Genomic DNA, 16,422 nt, shown 5'->3' with positions numbered 1-16,422 from the left:
TACATGAATAGATACATGAAGAGGGCGGATATTTAAATGATGGGCAGTGTTGGGGGGCGTCATTTTTATCGATGGCCAAACAAAACTGCAAAATAAATCTTTATCTAAAATAGAAAAGGCCGCCCTTCAATTGACTAAACACGGCCCGCAAGCGTCCAGAAAGAATAGTAAAATTCCGACCCCAACACTGCCCATCATTTCAAAATATGCCCCCTTCATGTAAGTAGCCGCCCCTCAGCATTGTAAGACAACAGCTGTTCTGGGGCTCCGTACTGCGCGTGCGCGGCGAATTCGCATTCGCAGCTCCACCTGGGCATTTCTCGATGGGGGGCATTTGCCGACAGGACACCGGCACTGCGTCGCTTTAACTGACAACTGCGCGGTTGGGCGACGTTGTACCCAACCAAAATTGACGTCCTTCCCCCCCCCCCCCCCACAAATAGAGCTTTTTTTAACCTTTAAGTGGTTAAATGGGAGCACAGGGTGTGAATGCTGCATACAATCAGGTGTACCTCCGGACGGACATATGCCGCGTTGCGGATTGCGGCTTCATTAGACCCTGTGATCAGCTGTTGTGGATTCTTGGAGCGCCTGGAGAACCCATCAGTTGGAATATTAGTCAGAAGTCATGTTCCCCGTCAGAATTATAACTTTATCCTAATTATCTTCACTTCACTAATGAACTGCCGAGCTGTGTGCATGCCAATGTTATTAATAGCTTGTTTTATGGGCCAAGACATGATTACATTTGCTGACCCCCCCCCCCCCTTATCATAGTGATGAAGTTATTGATTAGAGAAGGATGTAAGTAGGATTAGGCTCCATGGGAGGGGAGGAGGTCTTTCTACTCTCCGCACGGCGCGTTTCATTCCTGCGGATCAGCTGGACAATGTTGACATCCATTTTCTGTATTGTAGATCCAGTATGTGGCTGTTTAGGACTGTTCCTGTAATAGTTATTTCCAGTAACGAGAGCTACAAATAAAAATGGCATAGCTAAAAATAAAGAACATTATTCACATGTGTTATAGCTTGGTGAATTGAGCCCATTATATGAACTGTTGTGAAGGTGCAGAGTTTGTGTCTCTTTGGCCTAATTAGAATAATGTCCCTTTATAATCGAGCAAGCTTCCTAATAGCTGTGAAGGCATGGGGGAGCGTTCCTATTATAGATTTTATGAATACAGCTTGTCTCCGGAGAGAAGGATGCCTGTCAGATGTGGTAATTAGCACAGTGTTGGCATTAATTTAGGAAACTACTACAGGAAAATCGCTCTCACCAGCTGGGACTTCGTAATACTGCGCCTTTTATATATATATATATACAAGAGCGTCAATCACTCTTCTGCTAAAAGGGTTTATTTACCTAAAACTAATACAGTAAAACCTTGGATTGGGAGCATAATTTGTTCCAGAAGCATGCTTGTAATCCAAAACACTTGTATATCAAAGCAAATTTTCTCATAAGAAATAATGGAAACTCAAATGATTCGTTCCACAACCATTTATTCATAGGTCCTTCAGTTTATAGTCCATATAAAAAGATTATAGCAATGTGATAGGTTGTGTAACCACAAAATGTTCATCCACAAATGGAAGCCTCCACAAGGGGATTAGAAGCAAAATCCAGCAGGAGCTCCAGAGTATAAAAGAGAAGAGAGGCGCCTCTTAAAGCGGAGGTTCACCCAAATAACATCTATATAAGACCAACTTCTTTATACTTCTAACATGTACAGTATGCACTTTTTTTTTTTTAGGCTGTACATACCGTATCGCTATTTTCAATCCGGCTTTCGGGTTCTCACTCTCGCGGGAGTAGGCGTTTCTATGCTGTGCCGCAATGTAATCTGGGAGTTTGCCCAGAAGATTGATGTCCTTCAGAAAAAGTTCCCCCCGGAGGATAAGGCCCCGCCCCCCGTATTGCGTAGGCACGTCACGAGAATCACAGAGTTTCCGAAAGTACCCGAACCTTTAGAGCCGCAAGTTAGTCGGTGCGCAGGCGCCGCGCAGAGCTAGGAGCTGTGTAGAGCTGACTCGCAGCTCCACATGTTTGGCTACTTTCAGAAACTCTGTGACTCTCGTGACGCGCCTATGCAATACGGGGGTGGGGCCTTATCTGCCGGGGGGGGGGGGACTTTTTCTGAAGGACATGCTCAGCTTGGTGTGTGTTGCTAGAGAGTTGTTGTTGTTTTTGTCCTTGGGCGGGTGCATGTGATCGCAGGGCCAATCAGCACTGACCAGAGGGTCAGGAGTCCTACTGCCTCATAGGACAGTCAGATGAGAATGAAAACTCCTCCTATAAGCTTTAACCAGGGTCCTGGGTTTAGTAACTCTTTAAGCATCACCAGGCCAGCAAACTAAAAATAAGCGGAAACCATCTAAACAGGGAAAAGGAAAAAATCCAAACTAAAGTCTCTATTTATGTGGATATATAATAGTCTCAGTGCACTTATGACTGCTGCACCAAAAGAGATAGAAATTGTCTCTCTGAATATACAAAAGGACAACAGGGGATGCCAACTAAGTGTAGTATTAAAAATATATTCAGTTTCTGTTTAAGAAAATTGGCAACTCGCATGCTGATCAATTGAACACTGCTGTGCACCTCTGTAGTACATTCCTCCGCTGTGTAAGATGCTGCACGCTCTGTGGACTCGATGCTGACAGACAAACCGAGAAGTGTCCAGAACCACTCCGGAGCACACGGGGGGCACGGAAGCCAGTGGAAAGATCTTGTGGTGGAGGAGCATGGCTACGCGTTTCGGAGTGTCCAAGCTCCTTTCTCAAGCCTTAGAAGCATATGGGACTACTACTATTTACACTAATCAGCTACTTTATTATACTAATAATTGCTAATCAGCCAGTCACATGGCAGAAACACAATACACTTAGGCATCTGGACGTGGTGAAGGCGACTTGCTGAAGTTCAAACCGGAGATCAGAATGGGGAAGAAAACATTTAAAGTGGTGGTTCACCCTGAAAAGCAAGTTTCTATCATGAAATCCAGCATACTAGCGTGAGCTACAGTATGCCTTTATTTTTATTTTTTGAGCCGTACTCACTGTTTAATCCCGTAGTTAAGTTTCAGACTCCCCGCGGGGAATGGGCGTTCCTATGCAGAGGGGACAATGATTGACGGCCAGCTATGGCGCGTCACGCTTCCCGAGTAGGACTCGGCTCTTCACGGCGCTTTACGGCGCCTGTGCACAGACTAGGAGCTGACTGCGCAGGCGCCGTGGAAAGCCAAGTCCTATTTCGGCTATTTCCGGGAAGCGTGACGCGCCATAGCCGGCCGTCAATCATGTTCCCCTCTGCATAGGAACGCCTACTAGTCTGAAACTTAACTACGGGATTAAACAGTGAGTACGGCGCAAAAAAAATAAAATAAAGGCATAGGTTAGAATTTTTTTTTTTTTTTAGGATGAACCCCCGCTTTAAGTGACTTTGAACGTGGCATGGTTGTTGGGTTGGCCTAAAAATTTCAAAAACTGCTGATCTGCTGGGATTTTCCACGCACAACCATGTAACGTAGAAGGCGGCACCCAGAGAACACCAAGGCTCGGTGGAACCCTTTATTGAGCTAAATCTGTTTGCCGTCAGATTTTAAGAGTGGTTTAGCTCAATAGAGGGTTCCCTGTTGGTCTCCTATAAATAGTAGTAGTCCCATATGTTTCTACAGCTAAGAAAGAAGCTTGGATGCTCCAAAATGCGTAGCCACGCTCCTCCACCACAATATCTTCCCAATGTGACATCACTTCCCCTTCAGTGCCCCTCGCGTTCTCCTGAGTGGTTCCAGACTCTTCTGGGTCAGACGGGATCAGGCGCTTTTCAGGGTGATGTGGCCGTAGGTTTTTTTCCCCCTCTTCTTGGTTTGTTTTGTTGTTGGATGATATGGTGAATGGGTTTGGAAGATAGAAGTATGTGAGCGAGAGCGTAGAATTTTTTCGACGAAAAGGGACCGGAACAAGAAATGTAATAGATAATAACGAAGGTCCTTTATCAATACACAGGAGAAGTGAATGCATATGTTTATTCTGTATAATTGTAAATATTTTTTATAAATTAATAAAGAAAAGATTGAAAACAAAACAGACACTTCCGGGTTGGTCTGTCGGCATCCTGTCCGCAGAGTCGGCGGCTCTGTGCGCGATCTAACAAAGCAAAGGAATGTATTATGATGAGCAAGCTTTTATTCTTACCATGTTAGATACCGTATATACTCGAGTATAAGCCGAGTTTTCCAGCACATTTTATTTGTGCTAAAAATGCCCCCCTCGGCTTATACTGGAGTCACCTTTTTGCACCTGATCTCCCGAACTGGGCCAGACTTGGGTCCCCTGGACCCCAAACTTGGCACACATGTAGCGTGCAAAGTTTATTGTCCGGGGGACCTACGGCTGGCGAGCACCATTTTTCAAAGCCGGGCACCCCTTCCATAGACTCCCATGTTAAACGGTCATTTCTCCAGTGAATTTGGGGACCTTGTACTGGTCGGTTGTAGGTCTCCTGCACCCGGATCTTGGCACACAAGTAGCCCTATTTCTCCTTTACAAGTGTGCAAAGTTTGTTGTCTGGGGAACCTAAGGCTGGCGAGCACCATTTTTCAAAGCCGGGCAACCCTTCCATAGACTCCCATGTTAAACGTCAGTCTAGGCATGGGCACAGTGAGGCATGGGCACAGTGAGGCATGGGCACAGTGAGGCATGCAGATGGACCCCCTAGGCTTATACTCGAGTCAATAGGTTTTACCATTTTTTTTGTGGTAAAATTAGGTGCATCGGCTTATATTCGGGTCAGCTTATACTCAAGTATATACGGTAAGGCCCCTTTCACATGTCCGTTCCGCCTGTCCGTTCATTACAAGTCCGTTAACGGACTTGTAATGAATCCCTATGGGAACGCGTCTGTTAGCGGATGGAGCATCCGCTAGCATCCGCGTCCGTCGGGATCCGGTTTTCGGACGGAAGAAAACCCTATTTTTCTTCCGTCCGGCGGAACGGAACTGATGCAGACGGACACACGGTCCGTCTGCATCCTGTTCCCCATAGGGGAGAGCGGAGCTGAGACAGGGCGGTCCCTGCACTGTGTGCGGGGACCGCCCTATCCGCCGAGAGCTCAGCGGGGATCCCCGCTGAGCCGACGGAGCGGAACAAGAAACTGACAGGAAACTAACAGGACGTGTGAAAGGACCCTAACTGTGGGGAGGTCCAAGGCCGGGTATGCTTTGTATATTGCTACATTCAAAAATATACGACAAATGAAAATTGGTATTGCGTTGTACTTGGAGACCACGTCAGTCATTTTTCCAAGATGACTTGGTTGCCAAACAAGAAAAATTGTCACACAAAATACACTTTTCAGCTATATTGACATTTTTTTTTCTTAGCTTTTCAGGGTTCCTCTTTAACCCTCCTGCATCTATGAAATATCACCTTTGGGTTAGCTGACCATTTATTAGGGCTACATCTTTTTTTGTCTTAATTTTGTGTTTTTTACATCACTTTCGTGTACTGCTTACCCTCTACATCAGTACATTGATCATTTAATGGATCTCCATATCTTTTGGCATGTTGACAGTTGGAAGAGTCCCCATCATATTCATCCCCTGGGGTCAGACACATCTCTGGGTTGTACTGTTATTTATTTGACTGCAACCTTCACAAATCCCCATAGTCAACATAACGAGACCTCCGAGGCATTGATTGCCTAATGGATTGTCTTTGACAATATTGGTGCCGCCTCCCGAATAGCCGCGCTGTACAACACCCATGGATAGCTTAGCAGATTATATTTAAGACCCTGACCTGATTTTTCTCTTAAGGAAAAATGTGTAATTGGTTTTCTTTTCCAATTAGCATGTTGACACCTTTTAACGAATGACTATTAGGTAGATTCAGGTAGATGTGCCTACACTTACGGCGGCGTAGCTTAGCGTGTTTAGGCTACGCCGCCGTAAGTTAGCTAGGCAAGTACATGATTCACAATGTACTTGCCTGCTAAGTTACGGCGGCGTAGCCTAAAGCGGGCGGGCGTAAGGGCGCCTAATTCAAATGTGTGTATGGGGGGGCGTGTTTTATGTTAATGAGGCTTGACCTTAAGTTTTTGACGTTTTTCCTTTACTGCGCATGCGCCGGGCGCCTACATTTCCCAGTGTGCATTGCGGCTAAGTACGCCGCACGGGCCTATTGATTTCGACATGGACGTAAACGCCGTAAATCGCTATTCGCAGACGACTTACGCAAACGACGTAAACATTTCGAATCTCGAAGCGGGAACGGCGGCCATACTTTAACATTACTATTTCATCTAATAGATGGAATAACTTTAGGCCTGATAATGGCTTACGGAAACGGCGTAAATGTACTGCGGCGGCCGGGCGTACGTTCGTGAATCGGCGTATCTACTAATTTACATATTCTACGCCGACCGCAATGGAAGCGCCACCTAGCGGCCATCCGAAATATTGCAACCTAAGATAGGACTGCGCAAGCCGTCGTATCTTAGATATGTTTAAGCGTATCTCTGTTTGAGAATACACTTAAACATAAGTCGGCGCAGATTCTGAGTTAGGTCGGCTTATCTACTGATAAGCCGGCCTAACTCTTACTGAATCTACCTATATGACTTTTAGTAAAATGTATACCTGGCCTTGTCTCCTAGAATGTTATGGGCTCTGAATTAGACTGTTGTGATATGACTGGTTTCTTTGGTTGTTAAAGGCGATTTTGGAAAACAAAGGAGAACCCATTAATGGTTTAAACACATTTGTGTTGTAGCACTGGGGGGGGGTTATTGCTTTTACAGTGTCCTGAGATCATCATTAGGACCCCCCATACAGCTCTTTGCAGCACTTAGTGGAATGATATACAGCAATGAAGACGGTGAATTGTAAATGATGGTTGTGCCTCAGTGTAAGGGTGATGGGGAAATCTGGAATTACCAGTTCTAAACTGGGATAAAATCCTGGGCGTAGGATGATGACCTCATTGGAGACGTTTCAAATAGAGTAGGGTTGCACTGATAACCTTTTTCATTTGATTTTTTTGGATGCGTACCGATACTTTCGATCAAGTTCCTCACTGATTCTTTGCAGTGCAATTTTGAGCCCATACAAAATGAATACTGGAAACCGCTACTTTGCGGTGTGACTTGCGTCCATACTAAATGATTGGGCTCAAATTTCACAGCATTCGATTCAGACACTGCAATTTTGTTCACATTACATGCGATTCTTTGCAGTGAGATTTGAGCCCATTCATTTTGTATGGTCGCAAGTCACACCGCAAAGTAGCGGTTTCCAGTATTGGGGATTTTAAAAGAGTATTATTACTTTTTTAGTACCATTAACAACAAGGTGCGAAAATGGGTGTTTTGAGGTGCAAAATTACTCATAAACATTAAAAATGTTAAAATCAACATGTGAACATTCATACGATCGTGGTACACGGTAATTTGAGCTCTACATGTTTCGTCATCAGCATGGCTTCCTCAGGAGCTTATTATAAACCTTCTTCAACTTCACTATAAGTAAACGGAGAAAGCTACGTTAAATATATTCAATCAACATAAAATACACAATTCATTTATAAGGACCATTATGGTCTAATAAAGATACACTATATCAGGGCTCAACAAATCCCGGCGCCAGGTCGCCCTGGCGACTAGAAATGGTGTCCTGGCGACTTGGCTTGGCAGGTGGGCAAAAACAAAAAAATTTTTTTGTGAGCTGGCGCCATCTGGCGGTGAGCCGTTGGTATTACAAGTTATTACCACCAGATGTGTAAGCTGGCGCCATCTGGAGGTGGCCGTTGGTATTACAAGTTTGGCATTACAAGTTAAACAGCAATTCTAATGTCATTTTTCACAATTTTTCACTTTTTTCACTGCCATCTTCTTCCCTCCAATTAGAACCCCCAAACATTATATATATTTTTTATCCTAACACCCTAGAGAATAAATTGGCGATCGTTGCAATACTTTCTGTCACGCCGTATTTGCGCAGCGGTCTTACAAGCGCACTTTTTTGGGAAAAAATTACACTTTTTTTAATTAAAAAATAAGACAACAGTAAAGTTATCCCCATTTTTTTTTAATATTATGAAAGATAATGTTACGCCGAGTAAATTCATACCCAACATGTCACGCTTCAAAATTGCGTCCGTTCGTGCAATGCCGACAAACTTTTACCGGCATGTGTGGTTTGAACACTGTTTACATATGCGCTTCTGCGCGCAAGCTCGTCGGGATGGGGTGCGTTTTCTGGCTCCTAACTTTTTTAGCTGGCTCCTAGATTCCAAGCAAATTTGTCAAACCCTGCACTATATATATATATATATATATATATATATATATATATATATATATATATATATATATATATATATATATATATATATATATATATATATATATATATATATATATATATATATATATATATATATATATATATATATATATTGTATTATAGGTCATCTGATGAATGAACTCACACCTAAACTGCAAGCACCGCTCCAAAGGACTACCAGAACCCCCAAATGGACAGTCTTAGGCAAAGTATAAGTATGTCACAGAGAGGATATAAACTCCCATTTTTTTCGCACCTTGTTAAAGGGGTTGTAAAGGTTTGTTTTTTATTTTCTATATATGTTGCTTTAAAGAGGATGTCCGCTGAAAAAAAAAAAATATTGAAGGTCAGCAGCTACAAATACTGCAGCTGCCGACTTTCAATATCGGCACACTTACCTGTCCTGGAGTCCAGCGCCGTCCGCAGCAGAGGACGAGCGATAGCTCATCACTCTGCTGCCCCCCGCCATCCTCAGTGAGGGAACCAGAAAGTGAAGCGCTCCGGCTTCACTGCCCGGTTCCCTACAGTGCATGCGCGAGTTGCGCTGCGCCTGCTGATTGGCTCCCGATGTGCTCTAGGAGCCGAGTGTTCCCAGAGCACAACGGGGGGAAGGACGGGAGGTGACGTCCTGCCCGCAGACTGTGGCCAGAAGTGGGTGCAAATACCTGTCTTTAGACAGGTATCTGCACCCTCCTCCCCCCTAAAAGGTGTCAAATGTGACACTGGAGGGGGGAGGGTTCCGATCAGCGGGAGTTACACTTTAGGGTGGAGCTCCGCTTTAAGCTAGTGCATTGTTGGTTCACTTACCTTTTCATTCGATTTCCCTTCTAAATTTTTTTTTTTGTCTGAATTTCTCACTTCCTGTTCCTCCTCAGTAAGCTTTCCACCATTATCCGAGCCGTTCTGGCTGGGGGTTAGTCAGCGTGCTCGCCCCCCTCCCTTGGGACTACATCCCTGCGGTAGAGACGCTGTGTTCTCACGAAGGGAGAAATTCAGACAAAGAAAAAAAACATTTAGAAGGGAAATCGAAGGAAAAGGCAAGTGAACCAACAATGCACTAGCTTAAAGGAACCTATTTAAAAAATTAACCTTTACAACCCCTTTAATGATTCTATTATGGGGAGGTGGTGCGTTCCAATGAGACCCCCCATCCTTGGATAAAATACCTTTTGGTTTTTTAGTGTTTCAATCAAGACTTGATGGGCTCCTTTTGTAGGCCCTGTTGTAGCATAAAAAGTTAGTTTTGACCTGTCCCCTTTTTCCCACAACACCCCAATTTATTTAGCTGTTCCCAATGTCCTATAATCCTACATGTAGTAGTATTATTATTTAAAGTGGAGTTCCACCCATTTTTTATGTTTGTCTGTGCTGCATGCCCTAATCTCATAGTGTTCAGAATGGACAATTTTTATTTATTTTTGTTGCTTGTAAATACCTTTATTTTGTAGTCCTTCATTACTTCCTCCTCCTTATTAGCCTAGGCTATTAAGTCACAAGGCTATTCACAAGGGTTTCTGGGATAGGCATCATGTATCCCAGTAGTCCTTGCAAATTGCCTATTTGCATAGAGAAGGGGCGGCAACTTCCTCTGACACTCTCGTTGCTATGGAAACCTGACTGAAACCTATTACATTGCTTGTGCAGCACTGAGCATGTGCGAGATCTGGAGGAAACCCACGCAGGCACAGGGAGAACATGCAAGCTCCAGGCAGGTAGTGCCATGGTTGGGATTCAAATCAGCGACCCTTTTTTTTACTGCTAGGCAAGTGTGCTTACCCATTACACCACTGTGCCGCCCGTAGTAGACAAAGTAAGCTTTGTGAGGACAGGCCATAGATTATGCAATTTTCTTTCTTCCACCATATTTAGACGGAAAGATTGCCCAATTACCCCCGCAAATCCCTCCAGCAGCGCTATTATTTTCTGCTGGTGAGAAGCCCTCCCTGCCAGCAGAATACAATGATTAGTGTTGACGGTTATGGTCGGTTATATGACCTATAATACAATATATATATATAGTGTATCTTTATTATACCATAATGGTCCTTATAAATGAAAACCCAACAGGCTGGTTATACACAAGTTGGTCAATAGAATGGCTTGTGTACAAACAGCGTGCCCATACATGGATGGAAATGTGACCAGTCCCTGCTGAACCAGCTGAATTTTGATCCATGTATGGCGGGCTTAAGACTTTGCCATTTGTCGATTTTCACTATAGCTGCGGGTCACAATATGGTAAATCCTGTGATTTCACTTTACAGAGGAATGTTCTCGGCTAGATGAAGTGGTGAGAACACAGACTGCTTACTGGCTGTTTATTGTTTTAGCTGGATCACAGACTGGAGCATATGGATTTAAAGTGAATGAAATGTGAACTTGTTTTCCAGAACACTGTAATTATTTTGGAGTAGACGAGAAGCTGGGTCCTGTCGCTGTGAGTCTGAAAAGAGACAAACTGGAAGACAGCAAGGATCACGGACCACAATTCCAGTACAGGATCATCTTCAGAACCAGTGAGGTAAGGACACTGTGCGCTTGTCCGTGTCAAATGCGGAGAAGAAGCTTTCATAGCAGTTTAACCACTTAAGGACCAAGCCTCTCTTTAAAATTTAAAAAAGTTAAAATCTTTTTGTTTTGTTTTATTTTGTAGAAAATTATATTGGAACCCCCCCCCCCCCCCCCCCAAAAAAAAAAAATTCAGACACACAGGAGAATAAAATGGCAAACATTGCAATACTTTGTCACATATTTGCGCAACGGTCTTACACGCGCTATTATTTTGGAAATAAATAAAAACATAAGTAACATTAGCCCAATTGGCTTATTTTTTTTTCCAAAATAATTGCGCATGTAAGACCGCTGCACAAATATGTGACAAAGTTTTGCAATGACTGCCATTTTATTCTCCTTTAAAATCGCAATAAACGTTTATTGATTGGTTTGCGCAAAAGTTATAGCGTTTACAAAATAGGGGGTAGTTTTATGGCATTTTTATCATACATTGTATGAACAGACGGTCAGGCATTTCTCCCCCTTTACACACACAGCTCCCGGTCCTCGCTCTTTAACGAGCGATCGCGGGTGCCCGCCGGTGATCACACCCACCAGGCACGCGCCCCTAGTGGCCGCTTCGCGAGGCGACGTAGAGCTATGGCCTCTTGCGCAGGGGAGCCGACCTGCCGCCGTATAACGGCGGCGCCTGGTCGGCAAGTAGTTAATCGCAAAAAGCTGTACGATCTGTCGTGCGATATTCGGGTTGTGTGTTCGGGCCATTAGTATAAAGACACTTTCCTTTACCATAGGTAAAACGATGACCAAGGCATCAAAAAGATTTTGAATTTCTTGAAACATTTTAGTATACAGCAATGGAGATTTCTGCTGGTTCATACTCGCTGTCACTTGAGAATCTGATTGTCTCGAGTGGTGCTTTTGTTAAATATGTGTTACACATATCATGCTGTGTGTGGCCAGCATCACTCGTCACAAAGTTAAAACCCGTCCATTAATCTATCACTGGCTTATAACCAGTTGCTTCCTTTGAAGTTATTGTATAGAATAATGGCATTGGTACATTACTAAGAAATCATCATTTCTCACCTTGTAATTTGTCCCTTCGCCCCAATTTCTCACTGCAGTGGGTGATCATTCATTTTGTTTAAAACCAAAATCCAGGTAGAAAAACAAAATAAAAACCATTTAATTAGAGGTGCCTCGAATGGAAATTTTGGCACAGAAACCGAAAATGCAGAAAGCAAAAAGACAGTTTTAATAAAAAATATATACCGTATTTATCGGCGTATACGCGCACTTTTTCCCCCTGAAAATAGGGGAAAAATATACGCCGATAGTGTACCTTGGGCTCGGAGGGGAAGAATGGGGACGAGCACTGTCGAGCGCCGCCGGAATCCACGAGCCCCCTCTCCTGTTTACTCGGCTCTAACGTCACGCGAACAGTCCCGCTTCCGCCACCGGCATTGGACAAGTGATCTATCAATCACAAGAGCTGGTCCAATGCCGATGGTGGAGGCGGGACTGTGTGTGTGACTGCCGCTGAATGAACAGGACGAACAGGAGATGCCGGCTCGGTGATTCCCTCACTTCACGAGAGAAGGTAAGGCTGCAAATGGGCACATAGGCTGCATCTAGGCAAATAAAACTTAGGGGCACATAGACTGGAGCTGGGCACATAGGCTGCATTTAGGCTGGAGCTGGGTACATAGGCGGCACATAGGCTGCATTTAGGCTGGAGCTGGGCACATAGACTGCATTTAGGCTGGAGCTGGGCACATAGACTGCATTTAGGCTGGAGATGGGGCACATAGGCTGCATTTAGGCTGGAGATGGGGCACATAGGCTGCATTTAGGCACACTGACCACAAAATTGTAAAAAAAAAAAAAATTCCTGAAATTGTGGTGCGCGTTATACGCCTGTGCGCGTTATACGCCTGCGCGCGTTATACGCCTGCGCGCGTTATACACCGATAAATACGGTACATTTTTATTTAGGATTGTATTTGACATTTTAATTAACATCATGAATTTTAATTAATATGAATCTATTGATGCCTATTGCTGGCATTTTTAGCGCAAGGAAAGTTCAAGAAAAATGAATTCCTTTTAAATTCTATGTATGTCTTCACACTGGTCTGTTGCGCTTCTGTTGTGGTGTTAAAAATCCTGCTTGCTGCATTTTTGGTCAGTTAAAAAGAATGCATCAAAAATGCACTTCTCTGTTGAATTGCATTGAAAATGCAGCAAGAAAGCATCAAGCATTTTCTGGATTTGTGGTTGATATTCTGTATTTATCATTTAAAATACACCTATGATAAAAAAAATTATAGACCCTTCATTTCTTCGTAAGTGGGCAAACTTACAAAATCTGCAGGGGAACAAATAATTATCCCCCCCCCCCCCCACTGTGTGTTGACGCCATTCTCCCAGGGTCCCCTGATCTAACTATTTTTGCCTAATGCCCACTGGAATGGCCTCTCACCCCGTATAAATGTTTACGTTTTGCAGGAATCATATTTTATGTATGGCAATTTGTATAGCTTTGCTTGTTGTTGTACAGCCTGAAAGTCTAATGCCTGTGTCTTCCCATGTCTCTTACTCTACAGTTGGTAACACTGAGAGGAATGATCAACGAAGATGCTGTGCCAACCGCAGCTAAACATGGCAGTGTCCGCGGTCTGCCTCTGAAGGATGTCTTGGAATCCGTCATTCCTGAGCTTAGTATACAAGGTCTTCGCTTGGCCATGAATTCTTCCAAAGTGACCGAGCAGCTTCTGAAACTGGATGAACAGGGGGTGAGGATGTCATAAAAGGTTTTGTCCTTGTTGTGGGTTGTGGTTAGAATGTTGAACTGTTTTAAGGCAGAGGTTCACCCTAAAACAATTGTATATCATTCCATCCAGCATACTGCCGACATGTACAGTATGCTGTTTTTTTTTTTGTTTTTGTTTTTCGCTGTACTTACCGTTTTATCGATGTTTGTCTTTTCTGCCTCCCGCGGGGAATAGGCGTTCCTATGAAGAGGCGTAGATGATTGACGTGCGGCTAAAGCGCGTCCCACGTTTCCCGAAAATATCCGAGCTGGGACTCGGGTCTATTACGGCGCTATACGGCGCCTGCGCACAGGCTAGGAGCTGGCTGTGTAGGCACTGTATATAGTCGAGTCCCAGCTCGGCTATTTTCGCAACGCGTGACGCGCCTTAGCCGCACGTCAATCATCTACGCCTCTTCATAGGAACGCCTATTCCCCACGGGAGGCAGAAAAGAAAAACAACGATAAAACGGTAAGTACAGCGAAAAAACAAACAAAAAAACAGCATACTGTACATGTCGGCAGTATGCTGGATGGAATGATATATAATTGTTTTAGGGTGAACCTCCGCTTTAATGAGTGATGGAACATGAGGAAAACCGTTAGAAAGGGGAATGGTATGGTGTGCTTGTAAGAGAAAGATGTAAAATGTAATAGTGTTTTATTTTTTTGTCTGTAATACAGATTTAGATTAAATTTTTTTTTTTTAAATACTCTAGTAGTGATCTGTATTTGACATTTCCAGAAATAAAAAAAAAATCTTTAGACCACCCAACTCAAACCCCTCCCACCACCAGCATGCCTCATTTTTTTTGCTTGTGTCCTAGAAGGATGCACATCTTTTCTTCAGCTCTGCTGTTCTAAAGACTAACCTATTTATTTTCCCCCCATTCCACTTGTGTTGATGTTTTTATTGGTAACTGGGCGCCATAATCCAGTTTTATGCTTTCTTATGCCCTGTACACACGATCGGAATTTCCGTCGGGATAAACTCAGATGGATTTTTCTGACGGAATTCCGTTCAAGCTGTCTTGCATACACACTGTCGCACCAAATTCCGACAGTCCAAAACGTGGTGACGTACAACACTGCGACGAGCTTAGAAAAATGAATTTCAATACTTCCGAGCATGTGTCGACTTGATTCTAAGCATGCGCGTTTTTTTCTCTGTCTGAGTTCCATACAGACGAACGGAATTTCCGATTAGAATTTTTTTTCATTTGGAAAAAAGAGAACGTGTTCTCTTTCTAAGTCCGTCGGTATTTCCAATGGGGCACACACACCGTCGGAATAGCCGATGACAACATTTCGTCAGGCTTTTTCCATCGGAAATTCCGACCGTGTGTACAAGGAATTAGTAGGTAGATTCACATACCTGCCCGCAACTTTGCGGCGGCGTAGCTTAAGGCATTTAAGCTACACCGCTGTAAGTTCGCGAGGCAAGTACATGATTCACAATGTACTTGCCTGCTAACTTACGGCGGCATAGCCTAAAGCGGGCGGGCGTAAGGGCGTGTATTTCAAATGTGTGTAAGGGGGCGTGTTTTATGTTAATGGGGCTTGACCTGATGTTTTTGATGTATTTTTTAACTGTGCATGCGCCGGGCGCCTAGATTTCCCAGTGTGCATTGCTAAGTACGCCGCACGGGCCTATTGATTTCGACGTGGACGTAAACGACGTAAATCCCGATTCACGGACGACTTACGCAAACAACGTAAAAAAAATTTGAATTTCGACGTGGGAACGGCGGCCATACTTGACATTACTATTCCAACTAGGGCCTAGCTCTAACTTTACGCAGCCTATCTCTTACGTAAACGGCGTAAAAGTACTGCGTCGGCCGGGCGTACGTTCGTGAATCGGCGTATCTACTAATTTGCATATTCTACGCCGACCGCAATGGAAGCGCCACCTAGCGGCCATGCGAAATATTGCAACCTAAGATAGGACGGCGCAAGCCGTCGTATCTTAGATATGTTTAAGCGTATCTCTGATTGAGAATACACTTAAACATAAGTCGGCGTAGATTCTGAGTTAGGTCGGCTTATCTACTGATAAGCCAGCCTAACTCTTTCTGAATCTACCTATAGGTGTGGAAAGGCTTAATAGTACTGTAATGCGTGGCGATATCCCCCGCACACTATGTTTCAGGAAAGCATCTCCCACTTGCTGCTTCTGTTGCAAAGAGCAACATGGAAATTTGTCCCGGCTGCCTGCCTACAGTGTCCTTGGTCGTTACTGGCCACCTTACCCTCACCTTCTACCAGCTTCTAGGTTTTGTGGGTGCTTAAGGCCTTGCCGCTTACTTTGAGACATTCCCACTGTCCCGGATTCCCTCTGCTCACTTTTTGCTTCCATTGTACCTACTGATGGTGCAACCTCTGCAGCGTAGAGTCTCTGCCATATTTAGAGTTTTCCTTGGCTATGTTGGGTGTATCTGGGTGCTCTCTCTCTGCCTCTCTCGGCTGAGATTTTTTCACACAGGACTTTATGTTCCAAAGTACCAAGTTATTTGCCAACTTGTAACTTTGTAACGAAAGAGGTCATAAGTATGTTCCTGCTCCCTCTCCAGCAAATCTGTATCAGATTTGTATCTGATTTTTATTTTGATTCTGAGACCATCACATTTTTGACAACTTACTTTGTCTACTGCTAATACGCCCAAGTTCAGCATTTCGACCCTTGTTAATGTGGTGGGGCACCACCCTGAAACTAGAGGATCAACCTGTTGCTTTTTTGTTGTTTTAT

General features: G+C 44.0%; 1 protein-coding gene across 8 annotated transcripts in view; it reads left to right on the top strand.

The window, feature by feature from the left end:
• Window positions 1-16,422, top strand: part of SIPA1L3 (signal induced proliferation associated 1 like 3) — a 296,576-nt gene that overhangs the window by 168,269 nt on the left and 111,885 nt on the right. For all 8 annotated transcript variants that reach the window (XM_040323131.1, XM_040323135.1, XM_040323127.1 and 5 more), the window contains 2 exons: window positions 10,738-10,868; window positions 13,468-13,656. In XM_040323131.1, the coding sequence (XP_040179065.1) occupies window positions 10,738-10,868; window positions 13,468-13,656 (320 nt within the window). The remainder of the gene's footprint in view (window positions 1-10,737; window positions 10,869-13,467; window positions 13,657-16,422) is intronic.

This window comes from Rana temporaria, chromosome 9, assembly GCF_905171775.1.
Source record: "Rana temporaria chromosome 9, aRanTem1.1, whole genome shotgun sequence".
NCBI lineage: Eukaryota > Metazoa > Chordata > Amphibia > Anura > Ranidae > Rana > Rana temporaria.
The sequence above is the reverse complement of the archived record's forward strand: the minus strand, read 5'-3'. Positions and strand labels throughout refer to the sequence as shown.